Below are 19681 nucleotides of genomic sequence, written 5' to 3' on the forward strand. Positions count from 1 at the left end.
TTGTCAGATTTTCTACTCTAGGTTTGTTTTTTGTTTTTTTTTTTTGCGGTACGCGGGCCTCTCACGGTTGTGGCCTCTCCCGTTGCGGAGCACAGCCTCCGGATGCGCAGGCTCAGCGGCCATGGCTCACGAGCCCAGCCGCTCCGCGGCATGTGGGATCTTCCCAGACCGGGGCACAAACCCGTGTTCCCTGCATCGGCAGGCGGACTCTCAACCACTGCGCCACCAGGGAAGCCCTAGGTTTTTGGTTTTTTAGACTCTTGTTAATTACAAGTAAAAAAACAAAAACAGATGACCTGTTTTCTGTTATAGGGGAAGTTGCAACTAGAGCACCCCTAATAGCACTAATCACAGCTCAACAAATGAGGCTATAATGATGTGGCCTAAATATATTTTACAAAGTAGATTTATCAGATTTGAAAGTGAGATACACTGTGGGTTGTAATATGAGAATATTTTCAGAATGTGCTAAAAATTGATTACTCTTCAAAGGTATCATGCTGAGTTTATTAGAATTTCTTTTGTGATTTATAATATTAGGAGGCCTTACATCGGGAACAGATGTTGGAACAGAAGTTAGCCACGCTTCAGCGGCTACTAGCCATCACCCAGGAGGCTTCAGATACCAGTTGGCAGGTATTCCAGTTGCCTTTATATTCAAGAAGCATTTAAGCACAGTTTAATATCCCTTAGCTGTTGATTAAGCTAAAACTAAAATTTTGTGACAAGCAAAGGCAAAGTTATTTCCTAATGAACAAATAATGAAAATTTAGCATTTTTCAGTGGATGTTGGTCAACGTTATGATTTTAGATCTTTTCTGGCAGTAGCAACCTTTTTGATATATTTTTTTTTATTCCTCTGGGATTTTACTGATATTTAATTTTTCTTCAACAGGCTTTAATAGATGAAGATAGACTCTTATCACGGTTAGAAGTTATGGGAAACCAATTACAGGCTTGCTCCAAAGTGAGTATTAATCTCAAGTACATAAAGAAGAATGCATAGTTTTTTTATGTGGCTTCATGTCTTTGACTGTCATTTTGAATACATGCAAAAACGTTTATACATGTTCACCATTCTTTTTAATCTTCTATCATTATGGGAAATTTCAAACATACATGTAAATAGAAAGAACTGTATAGTGAATACCCATGTACAGCTCTCTCTTTGTTCCATCATAGTTGATATTTGTTGGAGAAACTGGGTCATTTGCTCTGTATAATTTTCCTCAGTCTGGATTGATATTTAAACATTCTTCTAGCTCCTCCTTCCACACCGTAAATTCGTAGTTTGATCTACAGATTTAGATCAACTCTGATGTAGGCTCAACTTCTTTTTTCTTTCAACACTTCGTAGATAATATTGTGTACTTTCACCAGGAAGCACCATAGTGTCTAGTTGTCTTTCTTTTTGAGATATTAGCAGTCTTTGATTATCCTTTCCTAGATCCATTCTTTTATTAAGGGTTGCAAAAATCGTGATGTTGTAATTCTATCTTTCCTTCATTTACTAGCTGAGTTACTTCTATAAAGAGAAACTTCCCCGCATAAACCATTTTGTTATCCTGAGATATATCTTCTTTAGGCAAGGCAGGATAAATGATTTTCTCCCTTTATTTACTGGATTTCAAAATAATGGTTTGGTTCCTTTTCATCCACCAAAGAATGACCAATGAAGTATTTTTTTTTCCCCCAACTTAGATTTAAATATATTTCATGTGTATAAACCTATTTCATTTGTTTTCCTTATTGATTCCCAGTTATCCCACCTTTGGTCTATAGGAACTTCTTCAGGTTGGCACCTGAGTTCTTTTGGTAGAACCCTGGTAGACTTTGATAGCTTCCTGCTGTCATATCAGATAAGATAGTCCATACTCATCTTTTACATTTCCTGCCTTAGACGTGGAATCAGCTTTTCCCACAGGGTGCTGTTATTCCATTTGGTTTAGTTATTATTTTAAAATGCTTGACCCCTTTAGAGGTAAGAGATTATTTTTGCCCATAAATGTAAATGTTGTGGCTTTCAGAGAATATGGCAAGTAGAAGAGTTCATTCATTTTGTATACTTGAGAGAAATTTTCAGTTTATTTCGACCTTTTTTTTTCTGTTGGAAGTGTGAATTAATATATTTGTGAAGGCATAATTTATTAATGCAGCTTTTAAATAACAGCTTCAATTAATACAGAGTGAACATAATTTGTGTTTGGAGGTACCTCAATATAGAACTCAAAGAGCATTGCAATGTGTTGTTTTTTTAAATGGAAAATACTTAAAAAAATAAATTGGCTATAATTATAAATATTTTTTAATCCTAGAATCAAACAGAAGATAGTTTACGGAAGGAACTTATAGCATTACAGGAGGATAAACACAACTATGAGACGACAGCCAAAGAGTCCCTGAGGCGGGTTCTTCAGGAGAAAATTGAAGTGGTTAGAAAACTTTCAGAAGTTGAGGTATTTAACTATAACAAATACTAAATAGTACTATGATTTTAAAATTTTAGCCTAAAAGTGCTAGCTAGCATTTCAGGACATTTCAAACTTGGGTATTATTATATAGCTAGAAAATTTTTCCTGTCTATCTGGTGGGAAGGAGCAGTATGCTGTTTTCATTGTCAGGAATTCTCAACATAACCCTGTGAGTTCTGGTGCTTATGGTCTCTAGTCAGTGGTTGAGGAAATAAAAGCCTAACCAGGGAATTTTACTATTTGCACTTTGGTTAGGATTCAGCCTCCACACAGTGGACCACGATATGTGCCAGGGAATTGATCTCATTTCACATAGTTTTGCTTTTCTTCCAGTTGAGGATAGTCAGTGTAAGGTAGAGAGCAACACCACTATTCTTACTTTACCCATCCTCCAGAGAGGAAAATTGTGCCTGTTTGGAGGTTCACAGGGGAAATTATCTCTGAGGTCCTTTCTAGGTCTTTTAGGAATAATCAAAATGTGATTCTCATTGCTTTAAAACAACATAATTGATAATATGGGTTATTCTTTTGAACTACTGGAAAATTACCACAGAAGTTACGTGTTACTGGATTTAGTTAAAATGTCCATTGTAAACTAAATAGTAAACATATTTTAATATAAGGATAGTTTCTATAATAGCCCCATCCCAAAGTGACTGATTCACTGTCATGTCATTAATATGACATGCAAGGAAAGAAAATTGCTAATTGTCTTCTAATTTTATTAAATTGATTCTGTGCACATTATTAAACTTGTTTTCAAGAATTGATAGGCTTAAAATATTTTCAAGGCTAAAACTCATAACCAATGGCCTTTAAAAAGTGTAATTATGGGCTTCCCTGGTGGCGCACTGGTTGAGTCCGCCTGCCAATGCGGGGGACACGGGTTCATGCCCCGGTCCAGGAGGATCCCACATGCCGTGGAGCGGCTGGGCCCGTGAGCCATGGCCACTGAGCCTGCGCGTCCGGAGCCTGTGCTCCGTAACGGGAGAGGCCACAACAGTGAGACGCCTGCGTACCACAAAAAAAAAAAAGTGTAATTATATAAAGTATTGTCCTTTTCTGCCTCCCCCTGTTTTTTGTTTTTCCAAATTCTTGGTATTTTCTGTTTTAGCATGTACCTAAAGTAAATTGAAATTCTTATGTTACTTAACTCAGCTTTATATAAAGTCCAGGGTAGATGCTGATTTAAAACAGCCCATAGAGTTACACTTTTTATAAATTGAATTTAGAATGTGCATTTATGCTAAATCAATTGCCTGTAAATTTGAATTACAGCGAAGTCTGAGTAATACTGAAGATGAATGTACCCACCTGAAAGAAATGAATGAACGGACTCAGGAAGAATTAAGAGAATTAGCCAATAAATATAATGGAGCAGTTAATGAGATTAAAGATTTATCTGATAAATTAAAGGTAGGTATTTCTCAACCTAGAAGTATGTAAATTAATCGTCCCTAATACACTGGATAGCTTAAGAGTTAGTTATTGCTGAATAGTTGTTGATGTAAAATTTGGTAATGGTTTAAATTCATAGTAAAAATCAGGTGCCATTTAGCCCAAACCCCCTTACCACAGATAACTGAAAGTTTGTAAAAGCTGACATATTTCCTTTGGATGGAAACAAATAGTACTTCATAATAGGCATTTTAAAATATGTAACAGGAAATAGATGAGAGTCAGCAAAACCCAAGATATTTAGACTTTTGAAAAACTGGAATCTGCTTATCTTTCGGGTGTCCCAAAATCAGGGCCCAGCTATGTTAGTGCTAGCACAAGCCCAGAGGGAACCTTGGAGTGATTCCTTCCAGGGAGGCCATTGGCTTCACTTCAGCTGCATCTCCTTGTAGCTATAGGACATTTAGGATGAGGACAGACCAGACCATAGGTAATGCCAGGTTGGTCCTGTAAAACAGGGGTCCCCAACCCGTGGACCACAGACCACTAATGATCTGCGGCCTGTTAGGAACTGGGCGGCACAGCAGGAGATGAGCGGTGGGCGAGCGAGCGAGCGAAACTTCATCTGCCGCTCCCTATTGCTCACATTACCACCTGAACCATCCCTACCCACCCCATCTGTTGAAAAATGGTCTTCCACACAACTGGTCCCTGGTGCCAAAAAGGTTGGGGACTGGGACTTCCCTGGTGGCACAGTGGTTAAGAATCCACCTTCCAATGCAGGGGACGCAGGTTCAATCCCTGGTCAGGGAACTAGATCCCACATGCATGCCACAACTAAGAGTTTGCATGCCACAACTAAGGAGCCCGTGGCCGCAACTAAGGAGCACACGTGCTGCAACTAAGACCCGGTGCAACCAAAAATAAATAAATTAATTAATAATAAAAATAAATAAATGTTTTAAAATGTTTTTTTTTAAAAAAAAGCGGTTGGGGACCACTGCTGTAAAATGTTAGAACTGAGTTTGTGAAGACGCATCTTTATATAATTCAAACCATGGACTGAGTGGCTAGAAGATACACATTTGTTAGAGAAGACCAGAGCATACCTCCCCTTTGTGTGATTGGTTAACCTATAATAGCTTTAAATATTGGACTTGTTAAAAAGAGGTCATCTTAAAAAGTTCTTGTAATCATCATTCATTTAGCTAAACGTAACTTTGTTTAAAATTTCAGAATAAGTTACATTTTAGAACTTACAAACTAATTGGAACACTAGTAATTTCAGGGGAAACCGTTATTTCCCTCTTGAAAAATGTGTTTTCCATTTTGACCCCTATAATCTCCGTATGTATTGAGTTTGCTTGCTTGCTACAAGTTTTTCTCTCCTAGGTGATATGGAGGCATGACACAGTGCATATCACTTTTGACATCATTTTGACATTTACAGATATGTTCTATAATATAGAATATTCTCCTTAGAAGTTTATGTGAATAAAAGCAGTCCTGCTTTGGACCTCTTAAATCAAGGTTCGATTTTATTAAAACAGCTAAATTTTCTTTCCCTTTTTCAACAGGTAGCAGAGGGAAAACAAGAGGAAATCCAACAGAAGGGACAAGCTGAGAAAAAAGAATTACAACATAAAATAGATGAAATGGAAGAAAAAGAACAGGAGCTCCAGGCAAAAATAGAAGCTTTGCAAGCTGATAATGACTTCACCAATGAAAGGCTAACAGCTTTACAAGGTAAGTTAAGCTAATCCAGAAATAGATTTGATTTGATTTTTTCTTTTTATCTGTGAAATATCTTTTTCTTGGACTTTTATTTACAGTACGGTTAGAACATCTTCAAGAGAAAACTCTTAAAGAATGCAGCAGCTTAGGTAGGTGTCACCAAATTTCTTATTTAAAGCTGAATTTTTATTATTAAATTTTTGATGTTTACTATCTCACATTGGGTACTTATTTCTTTAAGAAGGATGTTTTACGTATTAGGTGTAGAGTATCTACCCTCTTTCCAAAAATTTCCTTTAAAAATATGCTTGATTGCCACCAGTGGGCACCATCGTTTAGTCCTTGAGATGAATGAAATTTCTGCCTCTGAAACGGTCTGCTTAGAGATATTTAAATAAGAAAAACACATCAACAGCAGGATCCTTTTTCTTTTGAGGTTCACTGGCAGCTTACTAAGCAGTTGTAGGTTTTCTCTGAGATGATAGAAAATGGGAAGTTGAACCCTTCTTGTAAAAATAAATTTAAAGTGTTCTATCAGTCTTAATGTAAGTAAGGATACAAAATGCCATGGTTACACTTGAGACCAGTTTTAAATAATACTTTCTTTGATCAGGCAATGATACACTGTCTTAATCCTAGGGACACAAGTTGATGACTTCTTACCTAAAATAAATGGGAGCACAGAAAAAGGTAGTGTAAAAAACTTAAATATTTTTCTTTCATGATATCCTTTTACTATTTAAGCAGGATAGAGAAGTCAGGGTTTTTAGGTTTTAAGTGTTTGGAATGAAAAGCATGCTGCTCATTGACTATTAAATCCCATCTTGTAAAAATCAAGCTTCCCTTTATTTTGTAATTCTTAATTCTGTGATCTATGGTTAGATATCCCTTGTTATATGGAAATTTCAATTATTCAAATAACAAGAAAATGATAATGTTCAACTTTAGTACTGGCTTATATAACATAGTATAGCTTTTTTCCCCCACTATATTTTCAAAGACGATACTACCATTTTCTTCCATCAAATACCGCTTCCTGGGGATAATTGGCCACCATTTTTTAATGTTTGTGCACCCCCTGCCCCCTTCCTGGCCAGGAGTTTACTTCAGAGGCCAGTGAGCCTTTGAACGTATCATAGAAATTGCTCTCTTTATCCGTCTGTTTCATCAATCAGAGATAACAGTGTCAGTCATTTCTGCCATCTGAAAAATTCTTTATTTGTTCTTGATACATGACCCTTCTTTCTGGATAGCTTGGGTTATCTCTTGCCAAAAATGTACAGCCTCTGTTGGTTTTCTTAGTGCAACATGGGGTTTCTACTCAATGGTTTCTATATTCCTTCAGTCATTAAGATTCCTCCTACCCACCCCATTCACCCAGCATTAATTGAGCACCAACTGTATGCCAAATCCTGTATTGGTTGCTTAGAGTACAAAATGAATAAAACTGTTTTCTGTGTTTACAAATCTATGTGCCTCTCAACTCAGTTTTTATACAGAAGTTGGTGGAAGACATCAAGGTCGATACCCAAGAATTTCTTACTAAATACTTTTTCCATGTATCAGGGGATATCTTTATAGTTCTTGGGCAGCAACCAAACTCTGCTAAAGTTAGGAGGTGCTCTTTTGGTTTGTTTTGATTCGGTTTGGTTGGTTGGATTTTAATCAAGAACTGGCATAATAGGCTCAGGTAATCATGTATATGTGAGCCGCAAGGTCGAGAGCTAAGTACTCTGTATATAACAAATCTTGAAACTCTAAATTTTAAAAATGTTTCATTAATCATTGTTATTTGACTATTTTATGTATGTTTTGTGAAAATACATTGACATTTAAAAATTTCAGTTTGAGTTTCACTTTGAGACTTTTTAAAGGTGTAGTTTATATTCATTGCACCACTATTACTAAAGTATATTTAGCAAACATGTAAAAAGACTTAATCCTCATCTTCTAAAAGCTTCTCATTCTTAAATGAATTTATATTTTCTGTTGTCGTTATTTTGCCCTTTTTTCTCTTTCTGGCATGTACACTTCTTATTCAAATCCATCACCCTTTTGACTTGAGCATGTATTCATGGATAATGTTAGTGTTAACTCGAGCTGGGAACATTCTATTCCTTCAGTTAAGAATCTTTCTATATACACTGACCCATCTTTATACTATTGAGAATTGTCAAATTACTGCTTAAAATTTTTTGCCAATTCCAGTTGATTTAGAGGAGAATAGTTGTAGACAGCTCCTTGATTTAAAACTGAATAAGGGGACTTCCCTGGTGGTGCAGTGGTTAAAAATCTGCCTGCCAATACAGGGGACACGGATTAGATCCCTGGTCCTGGAAGATCCCACATGCCACGGAGCAGCTAAACACGTGCGCCACAACTACTGAGCCCACGTGCTGCAACTACTGAAGCCCATGCCTAGAGCCCATGCTCCACAAGAGAAGCCACTGCGATGAGAAACCCGTGCACTACAATGAAGAGTAGCTCCCACTCACTGCAACTAGAGAAAACCCGAGGGCAGCAACAAAGACCCAATGCAGCCCCCCCGCCAAAAAAAACACTGAATAAGATATTTCGGACACTTTAGGGTGCTCCTTGCTATGATTATTTTTCCCTTGCTGGTATTTGTTTTTCTGGTAGTGCTAAATTGAGTAGTGTGAGAGTGAATAATAGAATGTCTTTAAAGAAACTGAGTAGTAAATATCTGGATATGCACAAAAGATTCATACACTGGATTTAGTTACAAAATGGATTTTGGAATAAGATGGGTCTATTCTGAATTATTTATGATATAGTAAGAAACCAATTATCAAGTATTCAAATATTGCCAAAGTCCACAATCATAATGTGCTATCAGATATGATTTTAACTAAAATTACTCTTTAAATAGAGCGAGAACCAAGTATGGTTATAAGAGAATATTTCAAAACTGTCTGGAGAAATTAAGATTAATAATACTTCTCCATTAAATCCCATTTTTGAGATTACTTAAATCTAAAGTAGCTGCTATAAGCACAGTTTTGTACTGTAATTTTTAAAATGTTATAAGCATATTTTAAATATATCTTAGAAGGTATAGAAAAGCTCTGTCTAATAGAACTATTCTGAGAGCCACATACATAATTTAAAATTTTCTGGTAGCCACATTAAAATTATAAAAAGAAATAGGTAAATTTTTAATAATGTATTTAATAATATATTTACTTTAACTCACTATATCCAAAATATTATTTCAATATGTAATCAATATTAAAAGATTGCAAATGAGGATTTCACATTCTTTTTTCCTTAGTAAGTCTTTGAAATCAGTGTATATTTAATTTACACTGACAACACATTTCAGTTCAAACTAGCAACTTTTTAAGGGCTCAGTGGCCACATGTGGCTAATGGCTACTGTACTGGACAACACAGGTATAAAAAATCAAAACCCATAGGTAACTCATGTATAAATAAAACACATTTTAAGTGTCATGATTCTCTATTATGTTTCTGTATCTGCTTTTTCTTGACATTCCTACAGCTCTATTTAGTAGCACAGGACGCACCCCCTCCCCTGCCCCAGCACTTTCAGTATCTGATTCTTGATTCTTGGTTGGATTATCAGTGACATCTTTTGTAGTTTTTTGCAAAGTGAAATTCCCAAGGTCCTGAATTCAAGTAATGAAGTGTTAACAGTGTCATCATCCAAATCCTTTACATGTACTACCTGAAAGACTCTCCTCATGTATCTTAGGAAATAACCTTTGTGAAAGTCACATGTATATTTATCTTTTTATATTAATCTTGCATTTTATCCAAACTAGTATAGTAGATATTTTAATGTAGAGTCCAGATAGTAAAATCAGAGTAGGTAAAAAGTTTGATTTTTGGCTTGGTATGTGATGGTGGGATGTCCTGCATTAATAAATTTCATCTGAAGTCTTGTGATGCTTCTCTGAAATTTGGTTTCAAATATATATATTTTTAAATATGTTTTATAAAGTCCTTTAGTTAGGCTAAAATTTGGTTTTACTGAGTTTTCATATTTAACAGTGATATTGTACAGTTTGAGTTTTGAAAATGTTCTATAGCTTACATAGGATTTATGGAAACAACTTTTTATTTTGGTAATTACTATTCAACTGAAGACTCCTGTTTTGGATTTCTTGGCTGCAATTGGCAAATGCTATTTATTAGATTTTTTTTTTAATTTCTAATTTCTATTGCAGTTAGCCTTTTTTTCTCTTTTTCATTGTATTTCTGTATAACTGTATGTAGTTATATATATGTATGTGTTATATGTAGTTACAACTGTATATAACTGTGTATGTGTGTTTATATAGAAATATATATCGTCATACCATGTAAGTAGATAAAGGATAATGAGGGATTTGAATATGAAGGTAAAGAAGAAGGCCATCAGTAAGGGTGTCAAGAGAGGTTGTCCAGCCATCAGAGTAGGAGATGCCTGCCTCTTAAGCAAAGTTGAAATGATGAGGGGTGAGGCCAGGTGGAAGATAAAAGAAGCTTTTACAGTCAGAGTGGTACTGACTCGTCCTCTTTGACAGGTTTTTGTGTGTTTACACCTTCTAGATAGTCATCATGTTGGAATATATTTTTAACACTTGAACTTCCAATGTCTGTTTGGTAGTTTTGAAAGATACAAATATGTACTTGAAGGATGTTGTCCAGATTTAGAAGTTAACTCTTTGAATCAAAGTAAATAAAGCTTATTGTAAGAAAAGGGCTGAAACATTTATTAAACTACTGTGTTAGGTTTTGATTCTCTTTACTTATTGAAAAAAAAAAAATCTGTTTGACCTGAGCGAAACCATTTACCAAGCTCTTATTTTAAAATGTACGGGCATTGATTTTAATCATTTAGGCAGAGATAACAATGTAATGATTTGATAGTGTATGAAGTATAGATTAAGTGACTCAAGGGGAAAGACTACTAGTGAAATGAAAGTGTAAAAATTAAAATATTATGTCAGTTTCTTAAAAATTTTAAGGCATTTTATGGTATTCTTAAAATATTTACTGTTTGCCTCTTAACTAAGATGAATATCTTTGAAGGGGGACTGTTGGAGAACAGTCATTTGAAAATTAATTCAGTAAGATCAAATATAAAATTTTTAAATTATTTAAGGGTGTTTGTTAAGCTCTCAAGAAAAAGATGTATTTTAAAAGTGGGAGAAGCTTTTTAAAGCAATATATTTCTATGGTTTTCTTGAGCTATTTGGATAGAAACTGCACCTTTAAAAGCTAACCATTTGGGGTACAGATTAAGATTATATAATTATAATTTTCAGTCATTTAACTTTAACTCCAAAATATGTCTGCTGTTAGTATTAAAATATATTAAACTTTTATTAATCTTATTCAGTTACCCATGTTAATACATTTTGGTTTTCCTACCTTTGCTGTTGGTTTTCAAAAACAGCAACAAAAACTGTATCCTTAAAGGTGTTTCTTTCTTTATTAGAGCACTTGCTTTCAAAGAGTGGCGGGGACTGCACTTTTATTCATCAATTCATAGAATGCCAGAGTGAGTACAGAGTATTTTTCACATTGATTTTAATGAAGTCAGGGTCTAAATTGAAAAATGAGGGGAATAATTAACATCTCAACGTGTTTGTTATGGTAGAAGTGGACAAAGGCCATCTTCAGACAGCAGTGGTTCTTTTCATACTGTTTCTCTCTTTTGAGAAAAATGTTTCTCTTGTATTTGCCTTCACGATGGAGGTGGGCATTTCATATTGCCCACAAAAAAGAGGCAGTTTCAAGCTTTTTAAGTAAAAAGCATTACTGAGTAGGGAATAAAATAGAATGTCAAGCAACGAAACCTCTGTCTGGATACTTAGGAGATAGTAATAACATTAACCTGTTTTACTTAAGTTCTAGTTCTATCACAGATTTGGATTTTGAGATTCTTAGATAAATATCTTAAATGATTAAATGAAGCCACAAAAATAGTGATTTCGTTTGGACACTCAGTTCTGGAGATAGCCCTTAGGGTAGCAAGAGCTTTCTAGAGAAGAAGTAGTAATAGATTGTCCTACAGTGTGACATCTACTACCTACTCTGGGGGAGTTGTACAAGGCTAATTTTAATAATATTTAAAAGATAGACAGGTTGGCTTTTGAGGTGATTTAGAACAAAAGAATTCTGAACAAAAGAATTGTGTATTCCATCTTACTTGAAAATCATGTGACTGCTTAAATCTGTAACAATCACAAGGTTGTGTTATTCTCTTAGTTTCTTAGTAACAATTAAAGGTCACGCTGTGTAGTAAAGATTCATTGATAAAATCTATACTTTTTCCTATCAGACACACATTTTGTCAGGCATTTTTTTCTTCCTGTTTGCTCTCTCTTTGAAATGAGTGGTTTTCCAAGTATTTATGCTCATGAATTCATTTTATGGGTGTGCATGCATGTGTGGTTACTGTTCCACCCTTTGCTCCCACCCTGCCAATCTCAAGAGCATTCGTGGATCGTAAGGGTCACACCTGGTAGTTATAGCAGGCACAAACTCAACAGATCACATGTTATACTCCTTAGAGATGCTTTAAGGAAACATGGAATTTCATTTAGTGGTTTTAGAAGAACTTCTGTTTTTGTCCATTTTAGAGACTATAATGTTGAATGTAAGTTTAATATTACTTTGAGCCAAATTGTTTAATAAATATGGCACATTTCTTTGTTCTTTGTTTTTTCATAAAGCAAAGATTAGTGCATCTTTTTGTTACCTTCTGGTTACTAAATCTCATTTTTACAGTCAGCAGACACAGGGATTGGGGCAAAATAATTGGTACCCACTGAAACCAACTAAAAGTAGGATGTGTAACCTAAAATATATATCTTTAAGAGAAGGGTTTTATGCTTAGTTATGTGACCATTTTAAAATAAGTTATTTTTATTTTGAGCTTTTGGGATTTATGTTTTGAGCCTAAAGAAATAAGAACAGAGAACTATCAAAATAATGTTTTACTAAGTTACTGTTTGCAAAAATCATTTAAAGTATTATTATGAAATGTTTAAAATATTTAGCTGTAGTTTTAACACAGAGCAATGTTTGTTTTAAATAAAGAAAAAGATGTTTGGAGATTTTTATTGGGTCATAGTTATGGGGGCAAATAAACATTCAGAGATTGAGCAGAAGTTATATAAATTATAGCAATCCCCTCAGTGAGGATATTAGCCAATAAAATAATGTTTACAAGGACTATGTAATGGCACGGGTAAATGCTAAATGTGATACACAGAGGGGAAATGAGAATATAAAACCCTGTTTTCTTGGACAAAGAGTGAACCAAAGAACAGAAAAAATAAAGTATAAGCATTCCTAGATGTCTGAATCCACTGGGTTCTTAAGTATAAATAGTGGAAGTTTGGGTTGTAAATTCAGGTAGCTAGGGATATAGCTTGTTATCTGAATCTGTTTGGTTCCTGAGTTTTGGTGGCAAGTAGCAAGAGCTGTATCTCAAATTTTCCAAATCTGTTTGGCTCCTTAAATTTGGATAGCTGGAGCTGGCGTAGTAAGGGTTACCTCTGGTTTGATTTGTTCCCATTTTCATTATTTTATGACATTTGTATTGTTTGATGACAAGGTGCCATTATTGAAATTGTCATGCTTAATAAATATTATGGCAAGCTAGGCAAATTCAGCAAAAATCTTACTCAAGTGAACTTTTGAAATAATTTTGGATTATTTTTTGACAAGCACACATAAACTTTTTTGCCATTATTTTCATTGATAGGCATCTTGAACTGATTTATGATCTTGACAATGAAGTGTATATTCTGTGAGCAGTAATACTTCATATTTTTGCTTCGTCTTTTAAAAAGCAAATATTAAGTATCTAGTTCTCATTATTTACTATGCTTGTATAGTGTAAATTCACTTGGTGTTTTAAAAATTAGATAGCAAGTAGTTCACTTCCATAGGAGTCATCATGCCTATTTTATTAATTTTTATTTTTAAAATTTATTTATTTATTTTTGGCCACGTTGGGTCTTCCTTGTTGTGCACGGGCTTTCTCTAGTTGTGGAGAGCGGGGGCTACTCTTCGTTGTGGTGTGAGGGCTTCTCATTGCGGTGGCTTCTCTTGTTACGGAGCATGGGCCCCAGGCATGTGGGCTCTGGAGCGCAGACTCAGTAGTTGTGGCGCATGGGCTTAGTTGCTCCGCAGCATGTGCGATCTTCCTGGACCATGGCTCAAACCCGTGTCCTCTGCATTGGCAGGCGGATTCTTAACCACTGCACCACCAGGGAAGTCTCATCATGCCTATTTTAAATATATTGACAGATTTTTTTTTTCAGTTTATGTGTATGACTCCGTAAGAGAACAATTTGGTTGTTGGCTCTCTCCATTTATAAGGTGATTTTGAAGAAATTAAATGGGTCGGAACACATTTCAATTTGTTTTCCTTTTATGGTAAAACAGACTGTTCCTTTTAATTCTCTTTTAGGAGAAAAGCTTTTTTTAAAAAATATTTATTTATTTATTCATTCATTCATTTATGGCAGCATCAAGTCTTAGTTGCGGCACGTGGTCTCTTCCGTTGCGCGCGTGGGCTCCTTGCTGCACCGGGCAGGCTTCTCTCTAGTTGTGGCGCTCAGGCTCCAGAGCATGTGGGCTCTGTAGTTTGCAGCACGCAGGCTCTCTAGTTGACGCACCGGAGCTCAGTAGTTGTGGCGCGCAGGCTTAGTCGCCCCGCAGCATGTGGGATCTTAGTTCCCCGACCAGGGATGGAACCCGTGTCCCCTGCATTGGAAGGCAGGTTCTTAACCACTGGACTGCCGGGGAAGTCACTAGGAGAAAAGCTTTTATTCTCTGGCATAGAGATTGGATTTTGAACAGATTTAAATATAACCTTTTGCATAATTCCAGAACTGTGAAGTAAATTTTCTATATAAAAATACATCATATAAAATCTAGAATTAACAAGTAACTTTAATAAAACTTACTAAAAAGTTTTCACAAATTTTCTTCTTCAGAGATTCAGGCATGAAGTTTGGTTTAAGCAGAACTCCACATACTGTGTTCCCTGCAAATTTTAGTCACTCAAGGTTTACCATATAAACTTTAATGAATACATTGAGACTTTTGTATGCTTGCTAAAGATGCTTTCTGAGTTAAAAGTTGTACATCTCTAAATCTGTTTCATACATATTTTGTGAATTCTGCCACTTGATTAACTTGTATGCTGAGTGAAAGGATGAAGGGTGTAAAAGGTAGAGAAGCTAAGGATGTAGAGACCTGCCATCACTTGGTGGGCATGGAGTGAAAAACAGCCTTCTCTGGACTGCTTCCTGCCCCTTTGATTTCTCTTGCTACTGTTTGTCGAGGTGTCTGGGTGCCAGAGAAACTTTCCTCTGAGGTCTGCTTTGTAGAGACAAACTGCCCACTCCCCCAAGGGCATCTGCCTTTTGATGATGGAGTTAAGAGTCCTATGAAATAAACCTCATGTCTTTGTATTCTTAATCCATGCTTACTATGCGACTTAATCATTTTTACTATCATATTAGGCAAAAGTCTAATTCTCTTAATATTTCATGTCTTATTTTTTTTCCTGATTAAAAAAAAAAATTCTCTCCCTGCCTCCCACCCCCATTTTGAAATTACAGTCACTATCTGTGTATGATTCTCTCATTCCATCCTCCGTGCTCTTAGGGCTTTGCTCTCACATAGAAATTGCCTTATTTGGAGTAATGCATTGAATCAGTGTTGCTCTTGTGACTGTTTACTTTTCATCACTCTATGAGATCAGCCTCTCTAAACAATTTCAGGCTTATTCTGATTACATATTGTACTTGAAACAGAGTTTTAAATTTTCATCTTTTAAACTTTTATTTCTCTAAGCCAAAGCAGTTTATTTATGCCAAAGAATAGAAAACACTTGGTGTGGTTCCCTTCTCTTAGTAGTTAATGTCCCCATTACAGGAAAACTCTTGAGTTTTAACTAGATGTTGCTAATTTTTTATTTCTTTGTTCTTAGAGTAGTTGTCCAATGTAAGATATATTGGAGGGGTTTTGTTTGTTGTTTATTTGTACCAACCATCTCCCCAGTCAGCTAGCTTTCCAATATTTCTGCCAGATTTTCTTCCAGTATAATTGCACAGAAGATAGTCTTAAATTCATGCCAGTAGTGTTTTGGTATATAGACTGTTCCTTTAAAAAAAAAAAAATCCATTTCTGTATTCTGGAAATTGGTTCATTTCGTTGAATTTTAAATCTGTCATTGAATTCTAATTTGTTTTTCTTTTGTTCTTCCTTATTCTTAGATTTTAAGGCAAACAGCCTCTGGAACTGTTTTTAGGGAAAGGCAGATTATCTTCTGTAATAAGAATTGCTTTAAGTATTTTGCTGCAGAAACAAATAACCTTGTGAAAAAGTCTCTATTATTCACATTAGCAACCTCTCAGAGTCACCCTGTGCAGTTCTAAAGCTTTCTTTCTACTATGTGAGCTGCTATTCTCTGAAGGGAAATAAATTGTTGGCTTGATGTTGAATGCTGATTGTTAATTTTTATTTTGGTTGTATCTTGATGTTAATTCTTTTTTTTTTTTTATAAACTTATTTATCTTATTTATGTATTTTTGGCTGCGTTGGGTCTTCGTTACTGTGCACGGGCTTTCTCTAGTTGGGGCAAGCGGCAGTTACTCTTCGTTGCAGTGCAAGGGCTTCTCATCGCGGTGGCTTCTCTTGTTGCGGAGCACGGGCTGTAGGCGCGTGGGCTTCAGTAGTTGTGGCACACGGGCTTCAGTAGTTGTGGTTCGCGGGCTTAGTTGCTCCACGGTATGTGGGATCTTCCCAGACCAGGGCTGGAACCCGTGTTCCCAGCATTGGCAGGTAGATTCTTAACCACTGCGCTACCAGCCCCTTGATGTTAATTCTAATCTCAGTTTCTTAGCTGTATTTTCCTTAATGACCTTCTAAGTAACTCATTTTCATTTATGATGTTTAGAGGTGGATCAGAGGAACCTTTATGTGAATTCTGATTTGGTCCCTCATTGGCAGTATGACTCTGGGTGGTATGATCTCTTCAAACCTCAGTTTCCTCATTTGTAAAATGGGATGGTAGTACCTACTTCATAGGATTATGAGAATTAAATGAGATAATGTTTACTAAGTGCTCTAATTCCTGGCACACAGAAATACGTGTTAACTAGAAGGTAGAAAACTTTTGCAGGGGCGTGGGGCAGAGTTTGGAGAGGGTGTTAATGGGAGCTTTCATGTTGAAGTAACTTGTTTTCCTCCTTTTTATTCCCATTTTCAAGACAGTGAAAGCTAATTGATCTAGCTTTATTGCTCCTGTTAAAGTAATATGTTTCCAACAATCTAGGGATTGTCTAACTTTTAAATTACCAATATGCATGCCATTTTAAAAATTTGGTCTCAAGCACATTATTTTGATGCCCTAGTCATAACATTTTCTTTTTAATGAAATCTAACTTTGAGATTTAGAAATATTCTCCAGGTTGGCATTTACAACAGCAAATTATGCAGTTCTTTTTTATTCTTCTACTTTTCTGTCTGTTTAAGATCCCTAGGGAGCTGACATGCGTATATGATAGTACTGTTTGAGTTTATTTTCTGCTTTCAATTGGTTGTAGCTGTCATGTGAGGAAAATGGCTAAGAACTAGGCACACCTGTGCTCCCTTTGAGCTTCTTTTGTTTGCCTTGTTTCTCACTTTCATTTTGCGCCACACAGTAATACAGATAGTATATAATATATTTTTATCAGCCACGAAATACATCTGGTTCTCTTCTATTCAGTCTTTTGACAATATTAGGCAGTTTTTGCAATTCTGTGATATGTTTTCTGACTAAACAAAGTGCTTTGGTGGTGGTTCTCAAATGTTGTCAAACTTATACCCATCAGTTCTTTTCCTTGGTAGGTTCCCTACAGAATGCCTAAACACGTATATCAGGCGCAATTCAAGAATGTCCGCAGCAGCAGTATTATTCACAGTAATTCAAAACTGGAAGTAACCTGAAAGACCATCAGTAGTTAAATGGATAAAAAACACTGAGGTATATAGGATGAATAAAGTTCAAAACCACTAAAATTACATTATTTAGTCACACATACTTGAGTAGTATGACTATAAAGAAATGCAAGAAATTAAATACCACAGAAGTCAGGATAATGCTTACCTCATGGGACTTTGATTGGAAAAGGCAATGTGGAAGGCTATGGAGGTGGTGGTTAGGTTCTGTTTCTTAATTTGGGCAGTAGTCATACAGACATTAACTTTAAAAAAATGTTATTAACCCGTACCTTTGTGTTTTATGCCCCTTTCTAAGTCTTGTTTCATAATAAATATAGTTTTAGAACAGGGGAAAATGAATAATAATCTCTCCAGAGTAACCCTCAAAAAGAGGGAGTTTTAAAAAAGAAAGAAAATCTTGGGGACTTCCCTGGCAGTCCAGTGGTTAAGACTTTGCCTTCCAATGTAGGGGGTGCGGGTTCTATCCCTGGTTGAGGATTAAGGTCCCACATGCCTTGCGGCCAAAAAAAGCAAAACATAAAGCAGAAGCAGTATTGTAACAAATTCAATAAAGACTTTAAAAATGGTCCACATCAAAAAAAAAAAAAGAAAGAAAGAAAGAAAATCTATCTTTCATTTGTGCCAAGGCAAATAGTTCTTTCAAGACCTGCAGTTATTATTATATGGAAGTTCTTTTTTGTCTCTGAGGGGTCTCTGATTTTCAGTACTTCTTAAAAGAGTTGAGGTCTCCACCCCAAGTTTGAGAACTAGCGGTTAGAAACTTTTTTAAAAACAATATTCTTTTCCTTAATACTTTAATCACAGGACACTAATGATTCACTAGATTGGTAATATAGCCTTAATAATTTCAATAGTGATAATAACAGCAGGTAATTATTATCTAGAGCTTAATACTGGTACTGTTCGAAACTTTTTATATGTATTTAATCCTTAGTTTTTTACAATGAGGAAAATATTCAAATAATTTTTCCAAGTTTGAACTCTTTAAACATAAATGCCTAATTCATTCATTCAGCAAATATTTATTAAGCATCTACTATGTATATACCAGGCATTATTTGGGAGGTATAGAAATGAACAAGACAAAGATAGCTTTGCCTTCATGGAATTTACATTCTCTTGAGGAGATGAAAACTAATAAACTAATAATATGTCAGGTAGTGATAAATCTGCTGAAGAAAAAATGGAAGGTTATAAGACAATAGGGAGTGATAAAAGTATTATGTAGGACTTGAACAGATTTGGGACTAAGCTGAGTGAGTTGTACATGTGTCTGCAGAAAGAGTGTGTGAGATGGAGAGAAACCATATGAAAACCCAAGGCAGGTCTGAAATTGGAGTTTTAGAATAAAAATGCCTTTAAAAAATAAATAAAACGCCAGATAGTAAATATTTTAGGCTTTGCGTGTTAAAAGGTCTCTGTTATAGCTACCAGACTCTGCCATTGTTGTGAAAAGCAGCCATGGACAATGTGTAAATGAATGGACCTGTCTATGTTCCTATAAAACTTTATTTACTGAGGCGGCAGAAGGCTGGATTTGGCTCTGTGGGGCCATAGTTGGCTTATAGACCTTGTAGATCATGGTAGGGACTTAAGATTTTGTTCTAAAGGTGAGAGAGTTTTGAGCAATAAATTACTCCTAATGTGTGTTTATAATTTTTTAAAGGTGGTACTTCAATCTTCAACATCCTAGAGAAAGATTGGAATGGCTTTCAGAACCTGTGTTTATACTATTTCATTATTTGCTATATTCATATAACAAGCTTTTGTGGAACCTGTATTATGTGACATAATTGTGTTGAGAATTAAATTATTAATAAGATGCCTCCCTGCTTTCACTAGACCCTAAATTCCTAGATTTATCACATTTATCTTGGTAATCCATGAAGAGTACCTAGTACTGTATCTGGTGCATAGTAAGTACTTGAAGGAATGAGTATATTCCTCAAAGAGTTTGTAGTATGTTGGGAAAGGTGGACATAAATAAATAGTTGTAGTATAGCTTAATAGAGATACAAATGAAGAGCTATGGAAGAGGAGAGTTACCAAATCCATATAGGAGAAAGGAAGAGAAGA

The 19681-nt window shown here is 35.5% G+C and overlaps 1 protein-coding gene across 34 annotated transcripts in view; it reads left to right on the forward strand.

Annotated features, from left to right (window-relative positions):
* Nucleotides 1-19681, forward strand: part of SLMAP (sarcolemma associated protein) — a 150125-nt gene that overhangs the window by 90328 nt on the left and 40116 nt on the right. For 8 of the 34 annotated variants that reach the window (XR_004528585.2, XM_033865165.2, XM_033865163.2 and 5 more), the window contains 8 exons: nt 541-636; nt 896-967; nt 2316-2456; nt 3750-3887; nt 5447-5615; nt 5702-5752; nt 6243-6293; nt 11070-11132. Coding sequence is in view for 33 of the 34 variants with exons in the window: in XM_033865165.2 (XP_033721056.1) it covers nt 541-636; nt 896-967; nt 2316-2456; nt 3750-3887; nt 5447-5615; nt 5702-5752; nt 6243-6293; nt 11070-11132 (781 nt within the window). In the remaining variant the exon portion in view is untranslated. The remainder of the gene's footprint in view (nt 1-540; nt 637-895; nt 968-2315; nt 2457-3749; nt 3888-5446; nt 5616-5701; nt 5753-6242; nt 6294-11069; nt 11133-19681) is intronic. The other 26 variants (XM_033865169.2, XM_019947543.3, XM_019947546.3 and 23 more) reach the window with 7 other exon arrangements.

This window comes from Tursiops truncatus, chromosome 10 (assembly GCF_011762595.2).
Source record: "Tursiops truncatus isolate mTurTru1 chromosome 10, mTurTru1.mat.Y, whole genome shotgun sequence".
NCBI classification, from domain to species: domain Eukaryota; kingdom Metazoa; phylum Chordata; class Mammalia; order Artiodactyla; family Delphinidae; genus Tursiops; species Tursiops truncatus.